At 33.4% G+C, this 23404-nt stretch overlaps 1 protein-coding gene across 11 annotated transcripts in view; it reads left to right on the top strand.

Moving 5' to 3' along the window:
• LRBA (LPS responsive beige-like anchor protein) overlaps positions 1-23404 on the top strand; it is a 722446-nt gene that overhangs the window by 544526 nt on the left and 154516 nt on the right. For all 11 annotated transcript variants that reach the window (XM_038558983.1, XM_038558984.1, XM_038558982.1 and 8 more), the window contains one exon: positions 22760-22900. In XM_038558983.1, the coding sequence (XP_038414911.1) occupies positions 22760-22900 (141 nt within the window). The remainder of the gene's footprint in view (positions 1-22759; positions 22901-23404) is intronic.

Here is a 23404-nt window from a genome sequence, read left to right as displayed (position 1 = left end):
CCTTATCAATAAATAGAATATCCTGAATCATCATTGTGATATAGAATAGTTATATTTCTTATTAGCTTTTTATCATAGAGATTTTCAAGCAAATACAAAAGTAGACAAATTAGCATAATAAATTTACATCAATCAGTTATCCTGCTTCAATAATTATCAACTCATGGTTACTCTTATTTTTATATTCATTTTCTTTCTGCCTTCTCATTTTACTCTGAAGCAAATCCTAGACACTATATCATTCTATTTATAAATATTTCAATAGTTACTTCTTTTTGAACTATGGTCCCTTCTTAAAGCATAACTATAATACTATTTTCAAACCTAAAATATTAACAATAATTTCTTGATATCATCAAAAGCATAATAAGTGTCAGATTTCCAATTGAATTACAATTTGATAATTTTTTTTAGTGTGTTTATTCAAATCAGCATCCAAGTAAGGACCACACAATGCAATTGATACTAAATAAGTCTTAAGTCTCTATTCTGTAAGTTTCTTTTTTGATTTTTCTTTCTTTCTGATTTATTAGTTGAAGAAATATATTCTTTGTCTTACATCTTTTCTCAGTGTGGATTTTGCTTATTGTGTCCCTGTGGAATAGTCTAACAGGTTTCTTCATCTTCTCTATTTCTTATAAATTGGTAGTTGGTTCCAAAGGTTGATAGAAATCAGATTGGATATTTGTGGCAAGACTGCTTCATAGGAAGTTTTTGCATTCTTCTGTCAGAAAGCATGTAATATCTTCTTTACATCTCTTTTGTGACATATTTGCCATTGATATTTAATTCCTGAATTCACTAGTTCTGTAATCATTGCACAGTCATGATTTACATTCTCTCACTTTAATTTCACTTATTATTATTAAGAATCATTCTAGGGACGCTTGGGTGGCTCAGTGGTTGAGAGTCTGCCTTTGCCTCAGAGTGTGATCCTGATGTCCTGGGATTGAGTCCCCCATCGGGGTCCCCACAGGGAGCCTGCTTCTCTCTCTGCCCATGTCTCTGCCTCTCTCTCCCTGTGTCTCATGAATAAATAAAATCTTTAAAAAAAAATCATTCTATAACAGGTTACTTCCCTTCATCTGCTATGAGGTTATTCAGTGGTACATTGCATTGGGAAGGCAAAAAAAGGGTCCCTGGGGTGGTTCAATCAGTTAAGAATCTGACTCTTGGTTTACGTTCAAGTCATGATCTCAGGATGGTGTGATCCAGCCCCTTGGGCTCCGTGCTCAGTCCTGAATGTGCTTGAGATTCTCTCTCTCTCTCTCTCTCTCTCTCTGCCTCTCTCCCTGCTTGCACACATGGTCTCTTTCTCTAAAATAGATAAATAAATCTTTTTTTTTTTTTAAATAAAAAGGAAAGGCAGGATAAAAGTTTGATTTTTTTTCTCTTTTTATAGCATTTTTCAAAACAGTGAACTGGTTCCTAACACCCTCCAATGGTACCTAACTTTCTAAAAAGCATCTTTGTGAACTCACAGCCTTAAATATATATGATGTTTCAATTCATTGCAGTTATTATTTTCATTGATGTTCATTCAGTTCCTACTTTTGACCACAGGGAGCTTTTTAAAGTCATTTTGATACAATCTTAATTGTCTTTGTTAACTACCATGTTCTCTGGTCTGACAGAGTGCCTTGGTCTTAACCCTTATATTTTCTGGCCCAGTTCTAGAATCATCTGTTTTTTCTGCTTCTCTAAGATCACCTTGAGAACATGCCCCTAATAGGGCCGGGTTAACCTGCTAGAATGATGTGACTAGCACATGGAGAATGGCTAGATTGTCCTATCAGCAGCCACATTAAACAAGCCGGCACTCAGCTGACCACAGACACATGACTGCGTGTAACCAAGAGCAGCTAAATCTGGCCCAGAATACAAGAATTTCCCAGGTGCCTCATTGACTATGAGGAATAATAGATGGATAAATTGTTGTTTTGTGGGGGTTTTGTTTTGTTTACAGAAAGGAAAGCCTTACTTACATTTAGGTATTGTATTTGTTCTAAGACCCTATAATATTTCACTGGAATCTGTAGAATTCTCTAATCTAATAATGAAGGATTATGTATTAGCTCAATTTGTATAGTGAGTCGTACAGTAGGTCAGTAATAAAAACTTGCCAACTCTTTAATTCTCAGGCTATTTTATCCTACTGTCTTTCCATTATTTTATGTACATAAATGTAAAAATCTATTTCACTAGTTTGTTAAAATGTAAAATTTGCTTTACGGAATAAATTACATTGGAATAAATAAGCTTTCTAGAGTTCTAGAAGAATTTTCTTTTAAAAATTTTTTTTAAACTGGGTTCTTCAGTTTGGATTTCTATTTAAGCATAGAGCTTAAGATTTCTTTTGTTCTTTAGAGGATTTTTTTGGTAGGCTTTTCAAGATCCAGTGGGTAGTAAGATGGATTGTGAACAGGGTGCGTGTTTCTGTCTTGATAGAACAGCTACTAGTGATGATAAGTGGGAGGCTATTTGGATATTTCTGCTGAGGCTGTATTTCTGTTTTCTGCCATTATTGTACCTTAATAAGAGCTCCTGTAACCCTGTTTCCTTTTCCTACCACTGTTCTTTGCCAACTGCCTCTATTCTCTGTCTGTTCTCTTGGTTCTCTATCCCACTAAAAATCTTATATGACTAGAGGAAAGCCTCCAAAGCAGTTTACTTATTTTATTTAATGTAGGCTATATGGTTTTTCATTATGAGACTTCATTAAAGTAATATCAGCAAAGTCCCACAATGGATCATTTGCTAGCCAAATAGAATCTCTTACTAAAATTGAATTTTATTTATGTGTTAACAGCTATTTCTAAGAAACTTGCCAAATACTTTTGTTGGGTGGCTAAAATACTGTTTTAATTAATGCCTTTGTAATTTATATTCTGTAACAAATAAGGCTGTTTTTATGCCCAACTAGATGACCAATAGTAATTTTGCTCTTTTTATTTTGTTAGATTTATAAAACTAGTAGGAGGGCCTTAAACCTAAAAAAATTGCTTCCATTGGTCTATCCAATATGTCCATATCTAGTATATAAGGCATAAAAATATAATTTTGATGATTTAGTGCCTTTAATTGTAGTAGTGGCATCCATTTTTATATTTTGCAAGATTTTGTGAAAGATTTGTACATTGGGCTGAGAAAATAGTATTAATGAAGAATGCTATCAACAAGAACTAAAGGACACACAATTTAATTGTGAATAGTAGTACAATTAACCAAACCGGGCTGAGAAGAAGTGGGAAGCTCTAACACTCAGCCACATATCTTATAATTTATAAAGCAGCAGTAGTTCAAATGCTGTAAAAGTCATTCAAGTTCAAGAAAGTGGAATTCTAGTACTAATATTTCATTAAATATTGATGGAAATAAGTGAATTTGGAATTAACTACATTATTTTAAGTGAAATAAACAGGTTAGATTTTTGAAAATTGTGCTTTGCATCTATAAAGTAGTAGTAATTATTTACTTTATAAAAATATCTCATTCCTTTTGGCATTAAAATTTTCCATAATGTTTACAAAAGTGTGATTCAATTTTTAGGTATCTGTTTATACACATATTTCAATGACACATCTCATACATGCGTTATATCTATATGAATAATGATTATAAAATAATTATGTTACAGTTTTTCCATAGTATACATTTAGCAAACATTGCTATTTGTTTAAATTTGTGAAATTATAGAAAACATTCTGTGCAAAGCTTAATTTAAAACATAAACAGATCTCCCCATTCTTTATTAGATTATATACCCCAACTGGCTTTTAAATGTATTGAATTATTTATGCATATTTATGTCCATTTAATTTTCTCAATGCTGTTTTTCAAGAGAGTTTTAGCAGCTTTGATGCTAAGCTACAATTTTACTTGGTAATTTCTTCCATGTTGCGCAGGGAATTTTCTTTCTGCAGCTGAATTAATATAATTAACACCCTTTTTCCTGTATTATTTTTCTGATCATTCTTTGTGAAAAGGGTTCGATGGAAGATGTAAAAATTGTCTTCCTGAAGGTATAAACTTATATTTTATGAATAATATATCCTTATAATAATTTCAAATTAGTATTGTCAGTCTGTCAGTCTGTTGAGAAGATCAAATATAGTCTATATAGAAGATCAAATAGTCTGAAATTCTGATGAAAATTAATTTTTTTATATACACATCTTGAGAAAGTCCTCATTTTACATAATGGTTTAATTTATTCTTTCAAAGCTGAAAAAAGGGATGAATTTTTAAGTTGATTTTTTTTCCTTCACTTCCTCATGTGTTTCATCATTGTTCTACAATTCTGACTTATGAGAAGACAAATCTAACCATTCATGGATTTGCGAGTGACATTAATCTATATTTTAATTATAATTAAGACAGGGATATATTTACAAAATGTCATATGATAAAAAAAAATTATGATGGCAGAATGTTTCAGTACCAGGGCTTTCTTTGCATATTAGGAAGATTTTCTTTGCCACTTTGATTTTTTTTTTCCCCTTAGTAGGAAATTGATTGTGTAAACCAGTTTTCTAAGAGAGGAAAACCCAGATAACCTGAGGCAATTATTTCTCTCTTAATTGACCAATGTAATTATTTTGGATTATTTGATATGTATATGTATCACAATCTGAATACCTATTCTAAAAATTCAATTTGTTCTTACATTGAAATGAAGCTGATAACTATTAGCTTCCAAATGAAAACTTCGCTATAGATTTCAGATGGTAGGAATATGCCACTTTATTATTGCTAACTAAATTTATTGAGTACTTACTTTTTGTCAGGCCCTCATCTAAGTGTATTACATGTGTTAACTTTTTTTAACCCTCACAAGCCCTCATAGGATGGGCAACATTATGTACTGTGTTTTACAGAGACAGAAACTGAGGCACTATGAAGTTAAGCAAGTTGTATAAGGTCACACAGGTAGTGGCTAGCATCAGAATTTAAAAATTAAGCCCATGTTTTTCAAACTTCAGTTTACAACTAACATTTTAAAAAATGAATAGAAAATTTTAAAAAGTAGTGAATATAGAACAAAAACCCAAAAACCAAATAAACAAAAAACAGAATCAGACCTATAAATGTAGAGAACAAACTGATGGCTGCCAGAGGGGAAGGAGGTAAGGGTTGGGCAGAATGGGTGCAGGAGAGTAGGAGGTACAAACTCCCAGTTATGGATTGAATAAATCAAGGGGATAAATGGCACAGCATAAGGAATTTAGTCAGTGATACTGTAATAGCATAATAGCATGTATTGGAACAGATGGTACCTATACTTGTGGCCAACTAGCATAATGTATAAACTTGTCAAATCACTACATTGTATACCTGAAATTAAAGTAATATTGTGTGTCAACTACACTGAAAATACATAGGTATCATAGAGAAAAAATGAAAAGAATGACATGGTATAACATAAAGAAAGAAAATATCAATGTACATTATATATGAATCTTTGACCTAAGCTGTGTATGTTTGGGTACGTACATGTGTGCACTGGGTAATGGTTTGTTTTTTTGTGTGTTTTTTTTTTTGGGGGGGGGGTGATGGTTTAAAGTGACATATTTCTTACTAAAAGTTTGGGCCCAGAATGTTTGAGAAGTACTACAGTGTGCTACACTGCCTCTACTTTTGGCATCAATTTCTGAGTCTGTTTTAATGTTACTTTGTCAAGTTGCCTTTTACTGATTATGCTGAAATACATGGTAAAATGTAACCAGCATTCCATTGCTTTAAAAAAGAAAGCTTCTCCAAATTACTCGTCTTCATGTGTTTGTTCCAGGTTTTCTCTAAGCTTTTTTTGACTGTGCCTGTTTTATGAAAAACAATGTTTGGCTAAAACTGTTGAACCCATATATTGAATTTATATTTTCATTTGTTTATTGACTATTATTGCATGCCAGAGACTCTTAGTTTCTGGAAATTCAAAAGAACAAGGTAGTTACTATCCTACTAAAAAAAACTGAAGATTGGGGTGAAAAATTGGTAATGGCCAGATATAAGCAAGTGTTTTATTTTTTTAAATAATTAGAGCTCACACTCTTAAAATGAAGGAAAATACTAAAAGAGGGAGTTTGAGGTAGAGGGAAAAAGAAAAATCATCCATTTTTCAGCTTTACAGTGGAAGAACAATGTAAACTGTTCTTTTGGTTCCAGTGCAGAAACAAGGGAAAGTAAACATTAGTGTTCAAAAATGAATCTGTACCACGATTGTCTGATTCTTCCTTGCAGTTTAAGAATCCAGGAAGAATTTACTGTAATCATATCTTCAAACTGAATTTTAAGTTTTGGTCCAAGCTCTAATAAATCATAGGGTTGGTTTTTTTTCAACCTGTGTTAACAATGCTGTTCCATTCAAAACTCTTAAACTAGTAGCTTCCCGCCCTAGTATGGGTCAAAATGTTTCTAAAGAGTAAACTTGCAGATAGCTTAAGAGAACTGAGTAACAAAACTCTCTGAATTTGCTTATTTTCTGATGAGTTGCTGTTATTTGTCCTTAGTATTTATTGTTTCTTTTCTCTCCTTGTTTTAAGGAAAAGTAGGTGATTTTCTCTCTCTCTCTCTCTCTCTCTCTCTTTCTCTCTCTCTCTCTCTCATTTATCTTTTACCATTTGCTTGTGTATTTTTATATGTGAGATATTTCTCCCTAACACACACATTTAATATACAGCATTTGTCTTGACCTGGAATTGACTACCGACATTTAACTGTTGTTGATCAGACAGCACTTCTTTATCTCTTTAAGTTTTAAGTGCTGTTTCTGACGAATGCCAGTCCTTTTAGTCCTGCTCTGCAACAGATATACCGGGAATCAATATACCATCTAGATGTCACAGAGGGAAAAGAACACTCCTTTGGCAGGGGGGCTGGTGGGGGGACATATTGTTTAAATATGATAGGTGTTATAACCTTGATTTTTTTTTTTTAGATTTATGAGGCTTCAGTCAAACCAAAGGAATTTAAATTTTTTTAAAAAATCTTACACTTACAATATTACAACAGTAAATAATGGATCTTAAAGTATTTAAGTAAAATGTAAATAAAGAGAAAGAAATTAATAATTATCCCATGCTTGGATTTTTTTTTGGCTGATAAAATATATTTAAAATATTTTAATCTTGGCAGCAAATATGGATGTGCTGTTAATATGCCACGTTGATGTTGAGGATTTTGATATGAATTATATCCCTTGCCTTAGGGAGTTTACAGTCTAATCAGCAAAAGAATGATATGGGGAAAGTTTAGGTTACATTTGTTAGATTGTGAAGGAAGCCCTAGTAGGTGGCTTCCTATGTAAACAAATATTTTACATATGCTACCTCCTTTAATCCCCTCAACAATACTATAAGGAATGTGTTGCTATCTTTATTTTATAAATCAGGAAATTGAGATGTAGTGAGGTTAAGGAAGTCTCCAAGGTCACACATTTTCCAAGTGTTAAGGCTGGGATCTCAGTTCTGTCCCTGTCAGTGAACTGTTTCACTTTAAGAATAAGTGGAAAGAGTATTTTAGATTGAACACTTGGATTTCTGTCCACTTCTTTCCAAAATCCAACCACTCTTTCCTTTATCTTGGCAAAAGGGAAAAGGTATACTTTTTGGAGAAATTATACCAGAGAAGGTTCTTGTTTGAGAACACCAAAAACAGCAGAGGAGGGGTTGATGGGAAGGAATGGAAAACAGGAGGATGAACTGAAAACTTTAAGTACCGAATAGTGAAGACCCCCCAGAACCCTTGTGCTGTCATGCTATCAAAACCCTGGCAGCGAGGCTTACTCAAGCCCTACGCTGTAAGACAGAAGATTGTATTACTCTTTGGACATATTGACTGGCGCAAAAGGAAAGACCTAAAAAATGTTAACATTTAGTGATCCCACTTGGAGCCCACCTGATTTTCTTTCAGTGAAGTCTTGTCAGCTCACAGTGCTTCTTAGGCTTAATGTACTCCAGTCAGCTCTTTTATGCCTCATTCTAAAATAAGGGTACAGCCAAGCACTAGCAAACATTTAAAGACAGTCTCTAGTCTGAAAGATGACAAAGAATAACAAACAAGAAATAGAAGAAACAAAGACATTTTAGGAAACAGAAGAAGCCTTAAAAACAAAATCAAAATAAATATCCTCACAGAGGTAATAGAAAACTGTCACATTAATAGAAAAAGGGACATGATGCTACAGAGAGTAGAATGTTAGTGCAGATGAGTTTTTTTTCTTTTCTTTTTAAAAAAGATTTATTTATTTATTCATGAGAGGCAGAGACATAGGCAGAGGGAAAAGCAGGCTCCCTGCGGGGAGCCCAATGTGGGACTCAATCCCAAGACCCCGGGATCACAAACTGAGCCAAAGGCAGGCACTCAACCACTGAGCCACCCAGATGCCCCCATGCAGATGGTTTTTAAGAGATACATCAAAATGATACAGGAAAATAGTCTAGAAAGATAAAATTAGAGGACTAGAGTAGGAAATCTTTGGATTAAGATAACACATTATATCAGTCTGCTTCCATTTATTAGTAAGAGACCTTTCTCAATTACTTAATTGGTAATGGTGGGGGGCCTTATGTAGCAAACTGCTATTAATATATTTTTACATATAGTATTATGTAGTTGTATGATACTGAAGAAAAATTTTAATGGGTACACTGACCTTCTGAAACTTTAAATTATTATTTGTTCAGTGTGATGTATTTAGTTTAAAATAAGGTTGTGCAACTGTTTCCTCAACCTGTAAAATAAATTCAGCAAACTGTGAACATATATATGTGTATATGGAGGGAGGGAAAGAGGTTGTGGTAGATTTACAATATTTTCTGAAGTTTTGTTTTTAAATCAGGAAAACAATCTGTTTTGTGTGACCTTTTTTTAAAACTTACCTTTGTTAAGTATTAACATTCCATATAACAGATTTGGTTTTCTACTAGGAGCTACCTTCTAGTAGAAGTTTTAAATGACTCTAACAGAGGTTAACCTTACACTTAATTTAAGCAGCCTTCAATGACATTGTTTTTTAACATTGGTCAGAATATGATAAACTGAAGTAACTGAAATGGATTGTGGTTAATATTACTGTCAGGGTGATGAATAATCCTGACATACACCAGCAACACACTGCCAGTCAGTAATCCTCAAAGTGAAGTATTTATTCTCTAGTCATCTGAAGTTACTGTGGTGTGGAGTAACCATTCATTATTATTTATAAATGAATTGTTTTATTTACACAGCATTGCCAATTTTATCCCTTAATACTTCTTGTTTTCTTAGTTTAGTGCTGGGTGTACTCACTTGGGTAGGATCAGAGTGGGGAACATTTACCTACCATGAATTTACATAAAGATTGTTTTCAAAACACCTAGAAATTGGGTTGTGTTTTTTAAAGTTTAGCAAATACTGGTTTATAGTAACAATAAGGCTTATAGTAAGTTATACTTCTGATTTCAGAGTGTGTGTGTGTGTGTGTGTGTGTGTGTGTTGTGTGTGTTTATAGAGCTAAAATGTAGGAAGACATTTCAAAAACCTGCATATTTGTAGCTTTCTTTATATACTTATATGTGTCAACTTCTCATTCTTATATTTCCCTCTGATACTCAAAACTTACTTTTATGTGAATATGTAGTATGTTTGGGGGGGCAGTTATTACTTTTTTTTATTTCTGGTATAATTGACATACAACATTCTGTTTAAGGTGTACAAAATAGTGACTTGATATTTGTATATATCGCAAAATGATCTCCACAATAAGTCTAGTTAAACATCTGTACTGTGCATTTGGGTACAGTGGGTAAGGTAGTATCTTTTCTTATAGTCACATGTCCACATTCCTGTCCAATTCTTTATTCCAAAAGTCGACTTGAATTCAACATAAGCTTATGTTGAATAAGTTTATGTTTATTCAAATAACTATTAATTCATTGGTTAACTTTAATAGACATTATTCTGAGGACTGGCCAGGAACAAAAGTAAATGAAATAGTCTTTACTTTTTAAAGAGTTTTCTAACTGAATGTATGTTATATCTGAACCACTTATAGAGAATAATCTAATCAGAAACTTTATTTCTGTGTAACTTAATTTTAAAGTGTCCCACTTTTAGAAAAAAATTTTTAGTGTGAGTTCATAATTTATGATGTGAACCAAGTTTTTGGAAGTGGAAGAAGGAAAAATTCTAAAAGTAAAAAAACACTGGCTCAGTGTAAAAAGTAGAATAGATCATTAGTTACGTTTTTTAATGTGAGGAAGAAAAGAAAATCAGTTGTTTTACTTAGAAATATATTGTGTAAGGCTCCTTGCTGGCTCAGTCAGAAGAACATGCAACTCTTAATCTTGGAGTTGGAAGTTTCAGCCTCGTGTGGTGTATAGAGAGATTACTTTACAAAAAGAAAAACATATCCCATAAAACTGTATTAACTTACTTTAAAATGTATTTTGATTAAGTTGATAAATTAGGGAAGTTCTAGGTCTAGTGTGGCAAATTATTTGAAAATGTGACTGGTACTTTCTGGTAAATAGACAAGATGATCAAAAGACATTAGTAGCATTCAGAACTGTTCACGTCATTTACAACCCTGTTGTTTAATGCTCTTGATAAACTTGAGGTATCACCTTCTTTATTGCATCTTTGTAGGATTCTATCCTGGGTTCTGATTTGTTCAACAATTTCACTAATACTACAAATTGATCATCTAACTTGCTTTGCAGTAATTAAAATAAAAAAATTTAAATGATTTAAATTTTAAAAATTTAAATGATTTTGGCATAATGAAATACATGATATATTTGAGTGAAATATAAAGAAATAATTTGAAGTTTTACATTTAGTGTTAGAAATTTGTAGTACAAAAAAACAGGAGGAAAAAACAAAGACTTTAAAAATATAAATATAAAACAAAAAGTTTTGTTAATGGGAAGGAAGATCAAAATGTGGCATTTGTTCCTGACCGAAAGCCTCTGGTCACCTAAGGGGTAACTGTTTATTGCAAGAAGCCTGTCCATTCACCATGTACAAGAGACTATCTTACTGTAAAAGTTGAAATCTTAGTTGACTATGTGCTTGTTATTAAGCAACAGTTCTTTGGCTTTTCTAAAAATCAATTGAGTCAAACATAATTAGTGTTGTACTCTTATATTGTGGTTTCTGGTATGACCTATTTTTAATCTGTAATATATCATAGGTACAAGGTAAGGGTTGAGGTTCGCTTTTTACAAATAAGTCCAATTCTTTCAACACTGTTAATTGAAAAGACTGTTCTCATGAAATGTTTTGACACTTTTGATGGAAATAAGTTGACTCTATATGTTTAGGTCCATTTCTGAATTCTTTCTGCTCAATCAGTGTATCTTTTTTTATATCAATACCACAGTCTTGGTTACTGTAGCTTTAATAGTAAGTCAAAAAGTCAGGTCAGGCCCAACTATATCCCTTTTTTCAAAATTGTTTTAGCTATTCTTATTTCTTTCTTTTTTATTTAAATTTTAGAATCGGTTTATCAATCCTGCTGAGATTTTGATTGAGATTACATTTAATCGGTAGATGATTTTTGCCAAAAATTATAACTTAATAATACTGAATCTTTTAATACATGAATATGATATATCTTCCATTTATTTAGGTTTGCTTTAGTCTCTCTCTAATGTTTTGCAGATTTTGGTATATAATTCTTTCACATATTCTGTTCATTTATCCTTAAAAATTTCATGCTTTTTAATAGTTACAAAATTTTCAGTTTCAATTTTTTATTGCCTGTTTACAGAAATGCAGATGAATTTTGTACATTGATCTTGTGTCGTGCAACCTTGCTAGACTCAATTTTGCAACCTTGTAGACTTTTTGGACTTTCTGCATAAATAAATATAGCATCTCTGAAGGAATACTTACTGGATTAGACAGTGCTGACTAGAAGTGTTGAGAATGCCTTGTCTTTGGTCTTAGGGGAAAAGTATTCAGTGTTTCACCATTTTGTATACTAGCCATAGGTTTTTCATAGATGCCCTTTATTAGGTTGAGGAAGTTCCCTTCTATTAGTTTGTTGAAAGTTTTGATTATCGTTGGATATTGAATTTTGTCAGTTACTTTTTCTGAACATAAATAATCATAGGTTTTTCTGTTTTAGTCAAAATGGTAAATTTTATACTGGTTAATTTTGGATTCATTACTGAGATAAACCACACTTGATCATGAAATATAATCCTTTTGGATTTGATTTGTTAATATTAGCTTGAGAATTTTTGCATCTGCGTTCATGAAGGATATTTGTCTATAATGTCCTTGTTTAGTTTTGCCATCGGGGTAATGCTGGCAGAATAAAATGAGTATTAAAATTATTCCTTCTTGTTCTGTTTCCTGGAAAAGATGGTGTAGAAAGTACTTCATCATTAAAATTGTAGTGGAATTCATTAGTGAATCCATTTGGGCCAGGAGTTTTATTTCTGGGAAGGTTTTTTAAAGCTTCAAATTAAATTCATAGATACAGGTCTATTTATGTTACCTTTTTGTTCTTCAGTGAGCTTTGGTAGTCTGACTCTTTCACAGAATTTGCTTATTTCATCCTTTATTATTCATTTTCGTAGTTTTCTTTTTTCTTTCTTTTTTTTTTACAAGGTCCAATCAATATTGATATATTATATTTTCATTTTTATTTCATTCAAAATCTTTTCTAGTTCTCCTTGTGACTTTCTCTTTGATCCATGGATTATTTAGAAGAGATGTTAAATTTACACAGGTTTGAGGATTTTTCAGACATCTTTCTCTTATTGATTTTTAGTTTAATTCCATTATGATTGGAGAATATGCTTTATATAATTTTCAGTTTTTAAAATTAGTTATAGTTTGGTTTATGGCTCAGAACATGATCTGTGTTAGTTAATGCTGTCTGTATATGTCCTTGAAAAAATACATATTTTGTTGTTAGGTAAAGTGTTCTATACATGTCCTTTACAACCAACTAGATAAAATTGGTTGATAGCCTTGTTCATATCTTAGATATCTTTACTGATTTTCTACTTGTTCTGTTGATTACTGAGAGGGAGTATTGAAGTCTCCAACTACAATTTAGATTTGTCTGTATATTTTTTCATTTCTTTCATTTGTTTTATGTATTTGAATCATTTGTTTTTGGGTACCTGTTATTAGTTGAATTGCATCTCCCAAAACGATATATTGAAGTCCTCACAAGTACTGAGGTACCTGTAGATGTGACCTTATTTGTAAAGAGGATCTTTACAGATGTAATCAAGTTAAGATGAGGTTGTTAGGATGGGCCCAAATTCAATATGACTGGTGTGCTTACAAGAAGACGGAAGCACCATGTTCAGACAGACATCAAAGAGTTAATACCATGTGGTGATGGAGACAGAGATTGGATTTATGTTGCCACAATCCAGGGACCACCTTGGGCTCCAGGAAACGCAAGAGGCAGGGAAGCATCTTCCCTCTTGAGGCTTCAAAGAATGTGATTCTGCCATCAACTTGATTTGGGACTTTTTAAACTCCAGAACTATGAGACAAAACATTTCTATTGTTTTAAACCACTCAGTTTGTGGTGCTTTGTATCAGGAGCCCTAGGAAACTAATTTCAAATTGTTATGTTTTCTTGATAAATGGATCCTTTTGTCATTATGTAATGTCTCTCTTTATACCTGGTAATATTCCATGTTCTGAGGCCTTCTTTTTCTAATTTTAATATAGCCCTGACAGCATTATTTTATTACTTGCAGTATCTTTTTCTATTAATCTGCCTTAAAATTTACTTACTTTTTTCCTTAGCTGTGTCTATTCTGCATATAAGGTCATCAAAAGAGTTCTTCACTTCTGATTTTTGTTTGTTTCTAGCATTTATAATTGATTCTTTTTTATAGTTTCCTGCTCTGCTGAAGTTTCTCACCTGTTCATGTAAGTTTTCCAAATTTTCCTCTAGGTCTTTTAGTATGTGAATCATAGTTATTTTAAGTAACCTGTCTGATAGTTCCAACACCTGCATTATCTCTGAGACTGGTTCTTTTGATTGCTTTGTCTCTTCAGAATTGGTCATATTTTTCTTAGTATTTAAAGCATCTCATAATTTTTGGTTGAATGCCAAGAGAGACTGGAATGTGAATACTATTCTATGCCCAGAAGTGTGGGTGCCTTTTCTTAAATCAGGCAACTTGTACGGGCAGTTCAGTCAGCTAGACAAGTAGGAGAGTTCATTTGGGTTTCTCGTCATCATCGTTACTTTAAGTACAGCACAGACTTCACAGATGCCTTCAGTTCTTCCATTTGAATTTGTCTTAATCTGGGTCCTAGGGTGCTCGAGATTTTGTCTCAGTGCTCCTGCTCCACTCTCTGGCAGATCCTTTATGCCTGTGCCACTGAGGATTTCTCTCTACTCTCTTGCCTCTCCCCAGGAGTAGATTGCTGGTGCTCATTACTCAGTGCCAGCCTTATGATGGGGATAGGGCAACTCCTCCATTCTCCTGATCCAGCATCACTCTTAAGCAGACCCTGTGGGTCTTCCCAGCGTTCTTGCCTGTACTCTGCTGAACACCCACACTCTACCTTGTGTCTGGTAGGTTGCAGGCATGAGAGGTTTTCTCATCCCTCTTCCAATAGAAGCAGACCTCTCCTTTGTGTCAGTGCAGAATCCTGGCTCAAAGAGACTTTTTTCCCTTGCCCTAACTGAAAGGGCTTTTGTTTTTACTCTACCTCAGTACCAGCAGATATTTTCCTGGTCCTAGGGGCAATACAGACTTTCCTATCTCTCTTCCAGGCCCTAGTGATGAAAGTATTTGGTACTCCTCCCCCATCAGCCTAAGGGTTTTGATTCACTTTAATAGAGCGATTAGGGAAATGGTTGATATTTTGTGCCTGTCCTCCTTAATAGCAAGTCACACTCTATCCCTCAAAACTTTCGGATTGTCCAGGCCACCTTCTTTGTTTTTAGTGGCTCCCAATCCTTGCGAGTGTGCTAAGACACGCCAGTTGTTCCAAAGGTGAGGGTCTCAGTCAGCAGTACATGCAGGCTGATTGGAAGCCAGAGTTTCAGGCAGCAGCTTTTAAGGTTTGCAAGTAGACTTCTTTCAGGGAAAGACTGGGAGCTGGACATTGAGCCCCAGGGGGGGGATATTCTATTAAAGAACAATTTGTTTGCTACAGTCCTGTGGGACCTTGTGAACACAAGCCCCAATGGCCATGAGAACAGGGTGATCAAGGGATACATCTTCTAGGTAGCAGACACAAAAACAGAAATGCCAAACCTGTGTACAAGCTCCTTCCCGGGAGATATTGGTGATTTGGAGACAGCTACCGGGAGAATGCAGAGATGGTGTCTGCTGGCTTCTCTGGTCTCAGAGGAGGATTGCAGTTCCTAGATATATGTTATATTAAGATCCTGACTCTCAGGCTGCAGCCTTTAACATGTGTATATAGGCCTCTTTCAAGGGAAGACTGGAGATTGGCATTTCTATCTGCCATCTCAGCACTGAGCTCTGGGGAATAGTAAAGCTGAGTCCTCCTGAGCCTGGTAAGAACTGAGTTTTTGGTTTTGTATTTGTTATTGTCTTATGGTCTCATGGATGCAAGCCTCATTGGCTTTCAGAGCTAGGTGTTCTGGAGTGGGTGTGTGGGGGGGGCTTTCTCACAGGTGGCAATCTTAACTGGGGTGCTAGCTGATGGATCCAGAAGTCTTCTCTCCATAGGGAGAGGCTGTGAGTTTTGAGCTCCTTCCCAATTGTACGTTACTGTGTTGGAGGTGAGATTTATGGCGAGAGTGTCACAGCCTTTCCTACCTGTTACCATCTTGTTTGCCTGATGTGTAGCTCAGCTAGTTACAGGATTTCTTTCAGAGGGAATTGATCCACGTGTAACTGTAGATTCAGTTTTTCCATGAGAGGAAGTGAGTTCAGGAACCTCTTATGTCATCATCTTGGACTTGAACGCCTTCATGGTCTTAACTGTTTCTTTAAGTGGAGAGATGAATCTATCTGAAAATGAATAGGCTTTCTAATATCAGCATTGGGTCTCTTGGGTTTGTCATTTTATAAGTACTTAAAATGTTTTTTCTTTGGCCTTGGATTATAAAATTGGGTTTTTATGGGGGGGGGGGTTCTTCCAGGCATTCAGTTTAACACTGGCATTGGATTATGAAATTATTTTAATCAATTTCTGTGCCTTTCTCAAATTCAGATAAAAACCCATAGTAAAAATCACTTAATATGAGCTGTAGCTGAATAACATAGAACTGCAGAGGCTACTAAATCTACCAATGTGAGCATTTGAAATGATTTAGATTCTACATAGGCACAATAAGTAAAATGGACTGCTTTCTTTTTCCCAAGATATATTTGTTAAATTGAAATAGTATAGTGGGTATATGTTTAACACCACTTGCAAGAAAGTGTGTTTTCAAGGGATTAAAAACTGCTCTGGTACTTGAAAACAAAAGTGCTTATTTGTTAACTCTAAAAGCCACAGTAGTGTGCCAATGAAATTTTTTTCTTGACAATATTAAATAAAATGTAGAGTGTGTGAAGATAAGTGCCAAACCATTTCAGCCATATATAGCATATGACAAAATACCCTAAAAGCCAAGGTTGAGTAAAAATGCTGATCAGACTGTTTGTTATACTTGTCATTTAGATAAAAGAGCTGCTACAACTGACACAAAATAGTTACTGCACCCCCTAGCAGTGGCAACATTGCTTAAATGACAGAGGCTATTCGTTTATTTTCTTCTCTCCGCAGTGGGGGAAGAAGGCAGGTGGTAGAGAAGCACAGAATAAAATTCAATGACTTCTTTAAAAAGCTTTAGCAGCATAGGAAATTAAAGGCTCTTACTGGATTCATGGATGTGGATAAATAAATCTAAAAGTTAAGAGAAAGGTAAAGCCATAAACTTTGGTGACAATATTTACCTTTTTTGTTCACTTCTTTTTAGGCTGTTTTTGCCAAGCATCTTTTAACATCCCCAAGCAAAATATCCTTTTTTTTTTCATTTATGGAATCTTCTCCTAAAGTAATATCCACACACGTTAGAGAAGCAGGGATAAAAGGATCGTTTCAAAGGATCTTTAATCTATACCTCCCATGAAAGCATTCTAATGGCTTTACAAATCTAGCACCAGCATTTTTATCAATCCACACAACCCAAATCATTCTAGGATTTGCTAGTCAATTTAGTTAGAATTTGGTACTAAATTTTGCCCCTGCCGCTGGCTAGGTAACCAATCATTAATTGTCGTTTAACTTCTCTGACTCAATTTTTTTTTTTTTGCCTATGAGTTAGGAATGCTAATAGCTTTATATATTAAAAGGTTGTTGTGAATATGAGGTAATTTATGTAAAATTCTTAGAACCTTCAGTTATATCCATTAAATAGTAGCACTGTCATCAGATAGAAGGACCCTTTAATCTGTATACCATATTTATTTCTTGTAATCTTCCAAATCAAATCATTATTCTCTAATTAGAAATGATCATCTTTTAGGATACCACATTTGCTAATAGTCCCTCCAAATCTTTCATCCTCTGAATTTGAAGTTTTTTGTTTAATCCATTCATGAATATTAGATCCCTTTTATTTAATAATAGTCATCCTTTCATCTGGCATTTTTATAACATATAACATTGGATTCCTTTAACATTGAGTTCAACCATTTTGTTATGTTGTTAGCTCTGATTTTGTCATGATTCTCTTTTAGTATCTATAGGCCTATCCTACTTCCAGGAAGGAAATGGGGGAGGGAGGAAATAAAACATCTTTTGCCCATGACTCTTTAATGCTAGAGGACAGGCTTTATGTAATGATAGAATTAAAGGTTTCCAGTTTCCCAATCATACCAAATGAAGATGACATTGGTAGATGGCTTTAACCAGTCATCCAGATCCTAAGCAAGATCCTAAAACTAGTTATGCTCTTTTGCCTCCCCTTCCTGAGCCCCTTTTCAGTTTTGACATCTCTTCACCACTCTCCTATAACCACAAAATGTATCTTTTATGATACACTATCCTTTAGTGTTTCCAAAAGCCCTATTTCTGTGTCTTATACTCCAGAATGATTCTTTATTTTTTCTTTAATCTTCTCTTCTGTTTCTCATCCCCAAGATGTTAGATCTAATGATTTTCCAAAGAACGCCTTCACAGAATGACATTAAAAAAAAACTCTTTTGAGACTTGGATTTTAAAAGAGAAGTTTGTTAACTCAAGCAAATCTCTGCTTTGTTGAATTTGTGAGATTCCTTGCCAATTCCCTTCAACTTTATTAGTAACTATAATCATGGTCCATCAGTTTGGAACTTCACTTCTGAAAGGCTGATATAAATTAGAACAGTTCACATATAAATCTCAAAAGAAGGATTTATGTCAATCATGGTGGTAATAACAATTAGAATAACATTAATAGTAGCTACACTTGTCATGTACTCTCTTTGTGCCAGAATATCTGCTAAGCACTTTATATATATTATTAGCCTTTATGCCAACCTATTAAATAAATATCATATTTGAAAAATGGAAATATAAGAAATTGTTGAAATTAGGAAAAACAATTTGTAATTAATACAGCAATTTTAGATGGATAAAAAGACCCCAAGACTGGATTTTTGAATACTGAATTAGTGTCTCCTAGATTTGTGTTGACTTTGAATTAGGTAACTCAAGATATTTATTCGTTTTTAAAACAAGGATTTCTAGCTCGCGTGTTTACCATGATAATGTGTAATAATGTCTTATAAACTGCAAAGTGTGAGCTGGGGCTATTAATTAAATAATGTCAGGTAAGATTTCCTACAATTTTAAAAAAGAACAAACTTAGAATGTAACAGTCTTTTTACAGTTAACTGTTATGGTAATTAGATTAAAAAGTTTGTTATGTACCTTTGAAGGGGTCTGTGAATTCAAAGTTGTTTGTTCTTAATTGATGTAGTAGATTGTAATTTGTTTGACATTTCATATGTTTTTCATAGTAGCATTTGGATGCCCTATGGACTTTTAAAAAGTAATTTTGCCTTGTTTATTTTCTTGAGGTAGGGTAGTTCAGTTTATTGGGACTACTGTGTACTATTAGACTTCTGACAGATAATGCATGGTACTGTGTGTACCATTAGAAGATCATGATTTTTAATTACATTTCTAACAGACTCTACTAGTTTCATGAGGCTTGTTTAATTGATTTTTTCCCTTAAATATTATTCATCAAATAAGTTGCAAAATAGTAATAAATATTATTACGAATAATTTACTGTGTGCCAGGCACTGAGCTGGGCATTTCACATACAGTACTTTTGTTTCTCTACTAATGAGCAAAATTACTTCTCAAAGAAGGTAGTAAAAATATTTTTAATTATAACTTTAGAAAGTTTTATTTTGCATATCCTGTTATGGAAGGTATCATTAGTATTTGTCAAACAGAATACTTACCCCTCTACCACAGTTATCAGTTTTGCAATTTGTGAGATTAGAATATTCTAGGAATAGTGATTTTTTTCTATGTATACATTTTCAAGAGTATTGGCATACCTTTTTTTCTTTAGTTTGTTTTTTCCTACTTTAATTCAAGTTCTTATTTCCATTTTTCTCTAAGCATAGTGCTTCTGTTGGTAGTCCTGATACTCTGATGTTTAAATCATTCTGTTATTTGAACCACTTTTTATAATCTTGTGATTAAAGTTTTATTCTATAGATTAAAAAAATCTTATATAATTTTATTTGTTAGCTATTTTCAGTTTTTAAGATTACTTTTCTATATCCTGGGCTATTTATTTGTACCTTGTTCTGACCTTGAATTGTACCTCTCTAATCAATACCTATTTTTTATTGATTTTTTTTCAGGAAGTTATGACCATTTTAAATGACCAGTATTTTCACTCTTCTTCCTTTAATCAGGTTGCTGATTTAAAAAAAAAATCTGTCAAGCTTTTATAGTTAAATTGTACAAAGTGCTAGGCATCTTCCTGAATTGCCCTCCAGTTGTTACGCTTAATATACTGTATAAGTAAGAGAAGCCATCAGCATTTACTTTTAGTTCTTTTACAGAGATGAATAAACATCTTGAAATGCTGATTTAGACAATGTTTTAAAAATGCTATGATGCACTTTGGTGTATGACTGACTCTTGCTTAGTTAAATGTTTTGCAGCATTATAACATAGTTGGATTCAGCTCATCTTTTAAAGCAGTTGTCAGAAAAATATGGGCCAGCATGGTAGAATGTATTAGCTCAATACATTGTCTCCATTTTATTATGAAGCTGCTGAGGAAGCTGTGATCTACAGCACTGTCATTACAGATCTATTGTTAGGACGGTTCCACAGTCTTCTTTGCACTGCCATTAATTTATAGCAGTAAACAATATGTAGCCTTCCAACTGCAGCAAAGCAGAATCTTTTAATGAGGTGGATGTTATTACCACAATAAATCAGTGCTTTCGCGTAATGTATAATTCAATGTGTGTATTCCCACTGTAACTTCTCTGAGTAAGCTGATAGTGTATCATTGTCATTGCACAGCTCCACTGGTCTTTTTTTTTTTTAAACCTTCTTTTATTTGGGGACTTCTTTTTTATATGCTCACAAATAAATGTGGTATGTCTTGATAGCTGTCCTGTAGCAAGCTTCAGAAACCAACTGTAACAATAACAGCCAGAATCAATACTGTGGGTTCTACCTATATGGATCTCTGCACGATGCCATTTTTTTCTCAGACGCTAGTGAAATCAATCCTAATTGGTTTTAGCATTATATTCAAGAAACGTGATTCTATAACTATTGATTTTGGAGGTATACTCATTTGGAGAGTAATAAAAATAGGAGCAGATAAAGTGAATACTTAATATGCTGCAGAACTATACAAAAGGAGCATTGATTCTATTTTTAATTCACATAATTTGTCTTCCAATGATTTTATTTCTTCTTTCTTTCCTTTTCTATGGCTCAGTGTTTTAGGGACAACAACTAAAATACTTTTAAAGGCATTCCAAATTGGTTCTGTAACAAAGATTTCTTGGAGTCACTGCCATTCTTAACTGGCATAAATTTAGTAAATCAGATTTAATTCTTCTATACAGAAAGTAATGCTTTAAAAGATGGTATTTTTAAATTAGTATACTATGATACTGATATAAAATAGTACTTGATGAAAGATTTTTTAAAATTTGCTTGTAAGAAAAAAAATGACAATATAAAATGTTGATTTGAACCAAACTATAGAAGGAGGACAGTGCTAAAGGTAAATAGTATTTAAAAATAGTTAACAATTTAAGAAGGATAGTGAAAATGATGAATTTAAAATGTTGCTTTAAGTCATATTAACATGAAAAGCAGTTTGAAAATAGTTTATGCTTCATTTTAAACACGGTATTTCTAAATACATCTTTTTAAATCCATATTTTAATTTATTTCAGTTTAGCATATCTCGCATAAATAATAAGAGAATGAGAATGAGTTATGACTTAAGGTAGTTGGTTTTAACATTCTTGGAGCCCTCAGACCTCTTTGAGAATCTTAATGCTCTGTATGTCTTCCTTAAGAAAAATGTACATGTACATAATCACAGAAAATTTTGCATACTTTTTAATGCAATTCCTGTATTCGCTAAATAACAATGTCCGCAGCAATAATAATGATACCAGATAACATTTAAGCTCTTACGCCAAGTAATGTTTAGGGGTTTTACAGGCTATTATTTCATTCAAACTTTACCCAATTCTGAAAGATAATCTTAATAGTATGCGGGGATCCCTGGGTGGCAGGGAAAGGGCGCAGCGGTTTGGCGCCTGCCTTTGGCCCAGGGTGCGATCCTGGAGACCCGGGATCAAATCCCACGTCGGGCTCCCGGTGCATGGAGCCTGCTTCTCTCTCTGCCTGTGTCTCTGCCTCTCTCTCTCTCTCTCTCTCACTATCGTAGATAAATTTAAAAAAATAAAAAAATTTAAAAAAAGAGTAATAGTATTCATTAAATGTTGTCAGGCATGGTTTGTAGGACTTTACATGTAATTACTCATTTTATTTTCCAAAACAATATTTGGACTGGATATTACTACTTTTCTAGTGAGCCCACATTCCTCAATGTGAGCCCACTTTGCTACACTGCTTTTTGGCACTCTGATGTAATGTATCTTTCTCTGGTATAAACTCATAATCTGTCTTCTGTTGTTTTTGTAATACACACACACACACACACTCTCTCTCTCTCTCTCTCTCTCTCTCTATTTATTTCAGGCAGGGATGTTTTTGTCCCCTAAATTCTGCTTTTACTCATACTGGTAGAAATTTTTAGATTTACATTTAATACCTTTTTCATTCAATCGCTTCCTTGTACTCCTCATTCGCTTCCGGTTTTATTACTTCATCCTCTTCTCAGAAGCTATTGTAAATTAATTCTCTACCATCAAGATTCTGTTTCTGGTTGTTGCTTCTAATTACTTAAATACAATTTTATAGATGCTTTCCAAAGTATTATATAGCTAATACTCACTTCATGTAATTGTCTTTATGAAAATGCTTGTTATGGGCTGATTAAAAACCAATATGCAATAGAAACTAGACTCCCTGAGAAATGACAAGTTTCTCTTGCCACTTACATGTGTATATTTAACTTGCATTAGAAAACATTTTTCCATCCACACTCTGAATGTAGCACTGTTTTAGTTTCAATAGTGTATACGTGTATATTTAAATTGATTTGTATACTTGTTAATAGGATGACATTTGAAAAAAGAAATAAAAGATGATTACATTTATGTGTTCTTGTTTTGTTTTGTTTTGTTTTGTTTTGTTCCTCCATTTTGGCAGCCAATAGGAGCTTTGAATCCAAAAAGAGCAGCATTCTTTGCAGAGCGTTATGAATCATGGGAAGATGATCAGGTTCCAAAGTTCCACTATGGTACTCATTACTCAACTGCAAGTTTTGTTCTTGCATGGCTGCTAAGAATAGTAAGTTCAATTTGAATAATAAACCATGAATAAATAAATTCAGTGTTGTGGAGAATGTGCAATGATTTAAAATTGTCAGCATCTTTTTTGAATGCTATATTTTTTTCATTGATTAGATTTCTAATATCTCTTTATCCCATTTGGTATGTATTTGACAACATGTTACTATAGAATAGACTTTAAAATTTAAATAGACTTTAAAATTATGTGAATATTTTCTTAAATTTGCCTCTTCAAATTGTTCATAAGATCCTAAATTGTAACATAGGTTATTTTCAAATGTAGTGTATTAAAATAAGAAGTAAATAAGATTTTCTTAAGATAGACATATATTCATGTATTTTAGAAACTTCAGTTGCTCCAAATGGAATAAGGTATGTTTGTAGATTACACCAAGGCTACTGGTATTGATAGTACATTGGTTAAACAAGAAATGTTTCTGTAAAATTGAAAGGTGATTCATCTACCAGAAAGTAATTTCTTTGGGAAAGCATTAGCAGCACA

This window comes from Canis lupus, chromosome 15 (assembly GCF_011100685.1).
Source record: "Canis lupus familiaris isolate Mischka breed German Shepherd chromosome 15, alternate assembly UU_Cfam_GSD_1.0, whole genome shotgun sequence".
NCBI classification, from domain to species: domain Eukaryota; kingdom Metazoa; phylum Chordata; class Mammalia; order Carnivora; family Canidae; genus Canis; species Canis lupus.
This window is presented reverse-complemented; position numbering and strand designations above follow the sequence as displayed.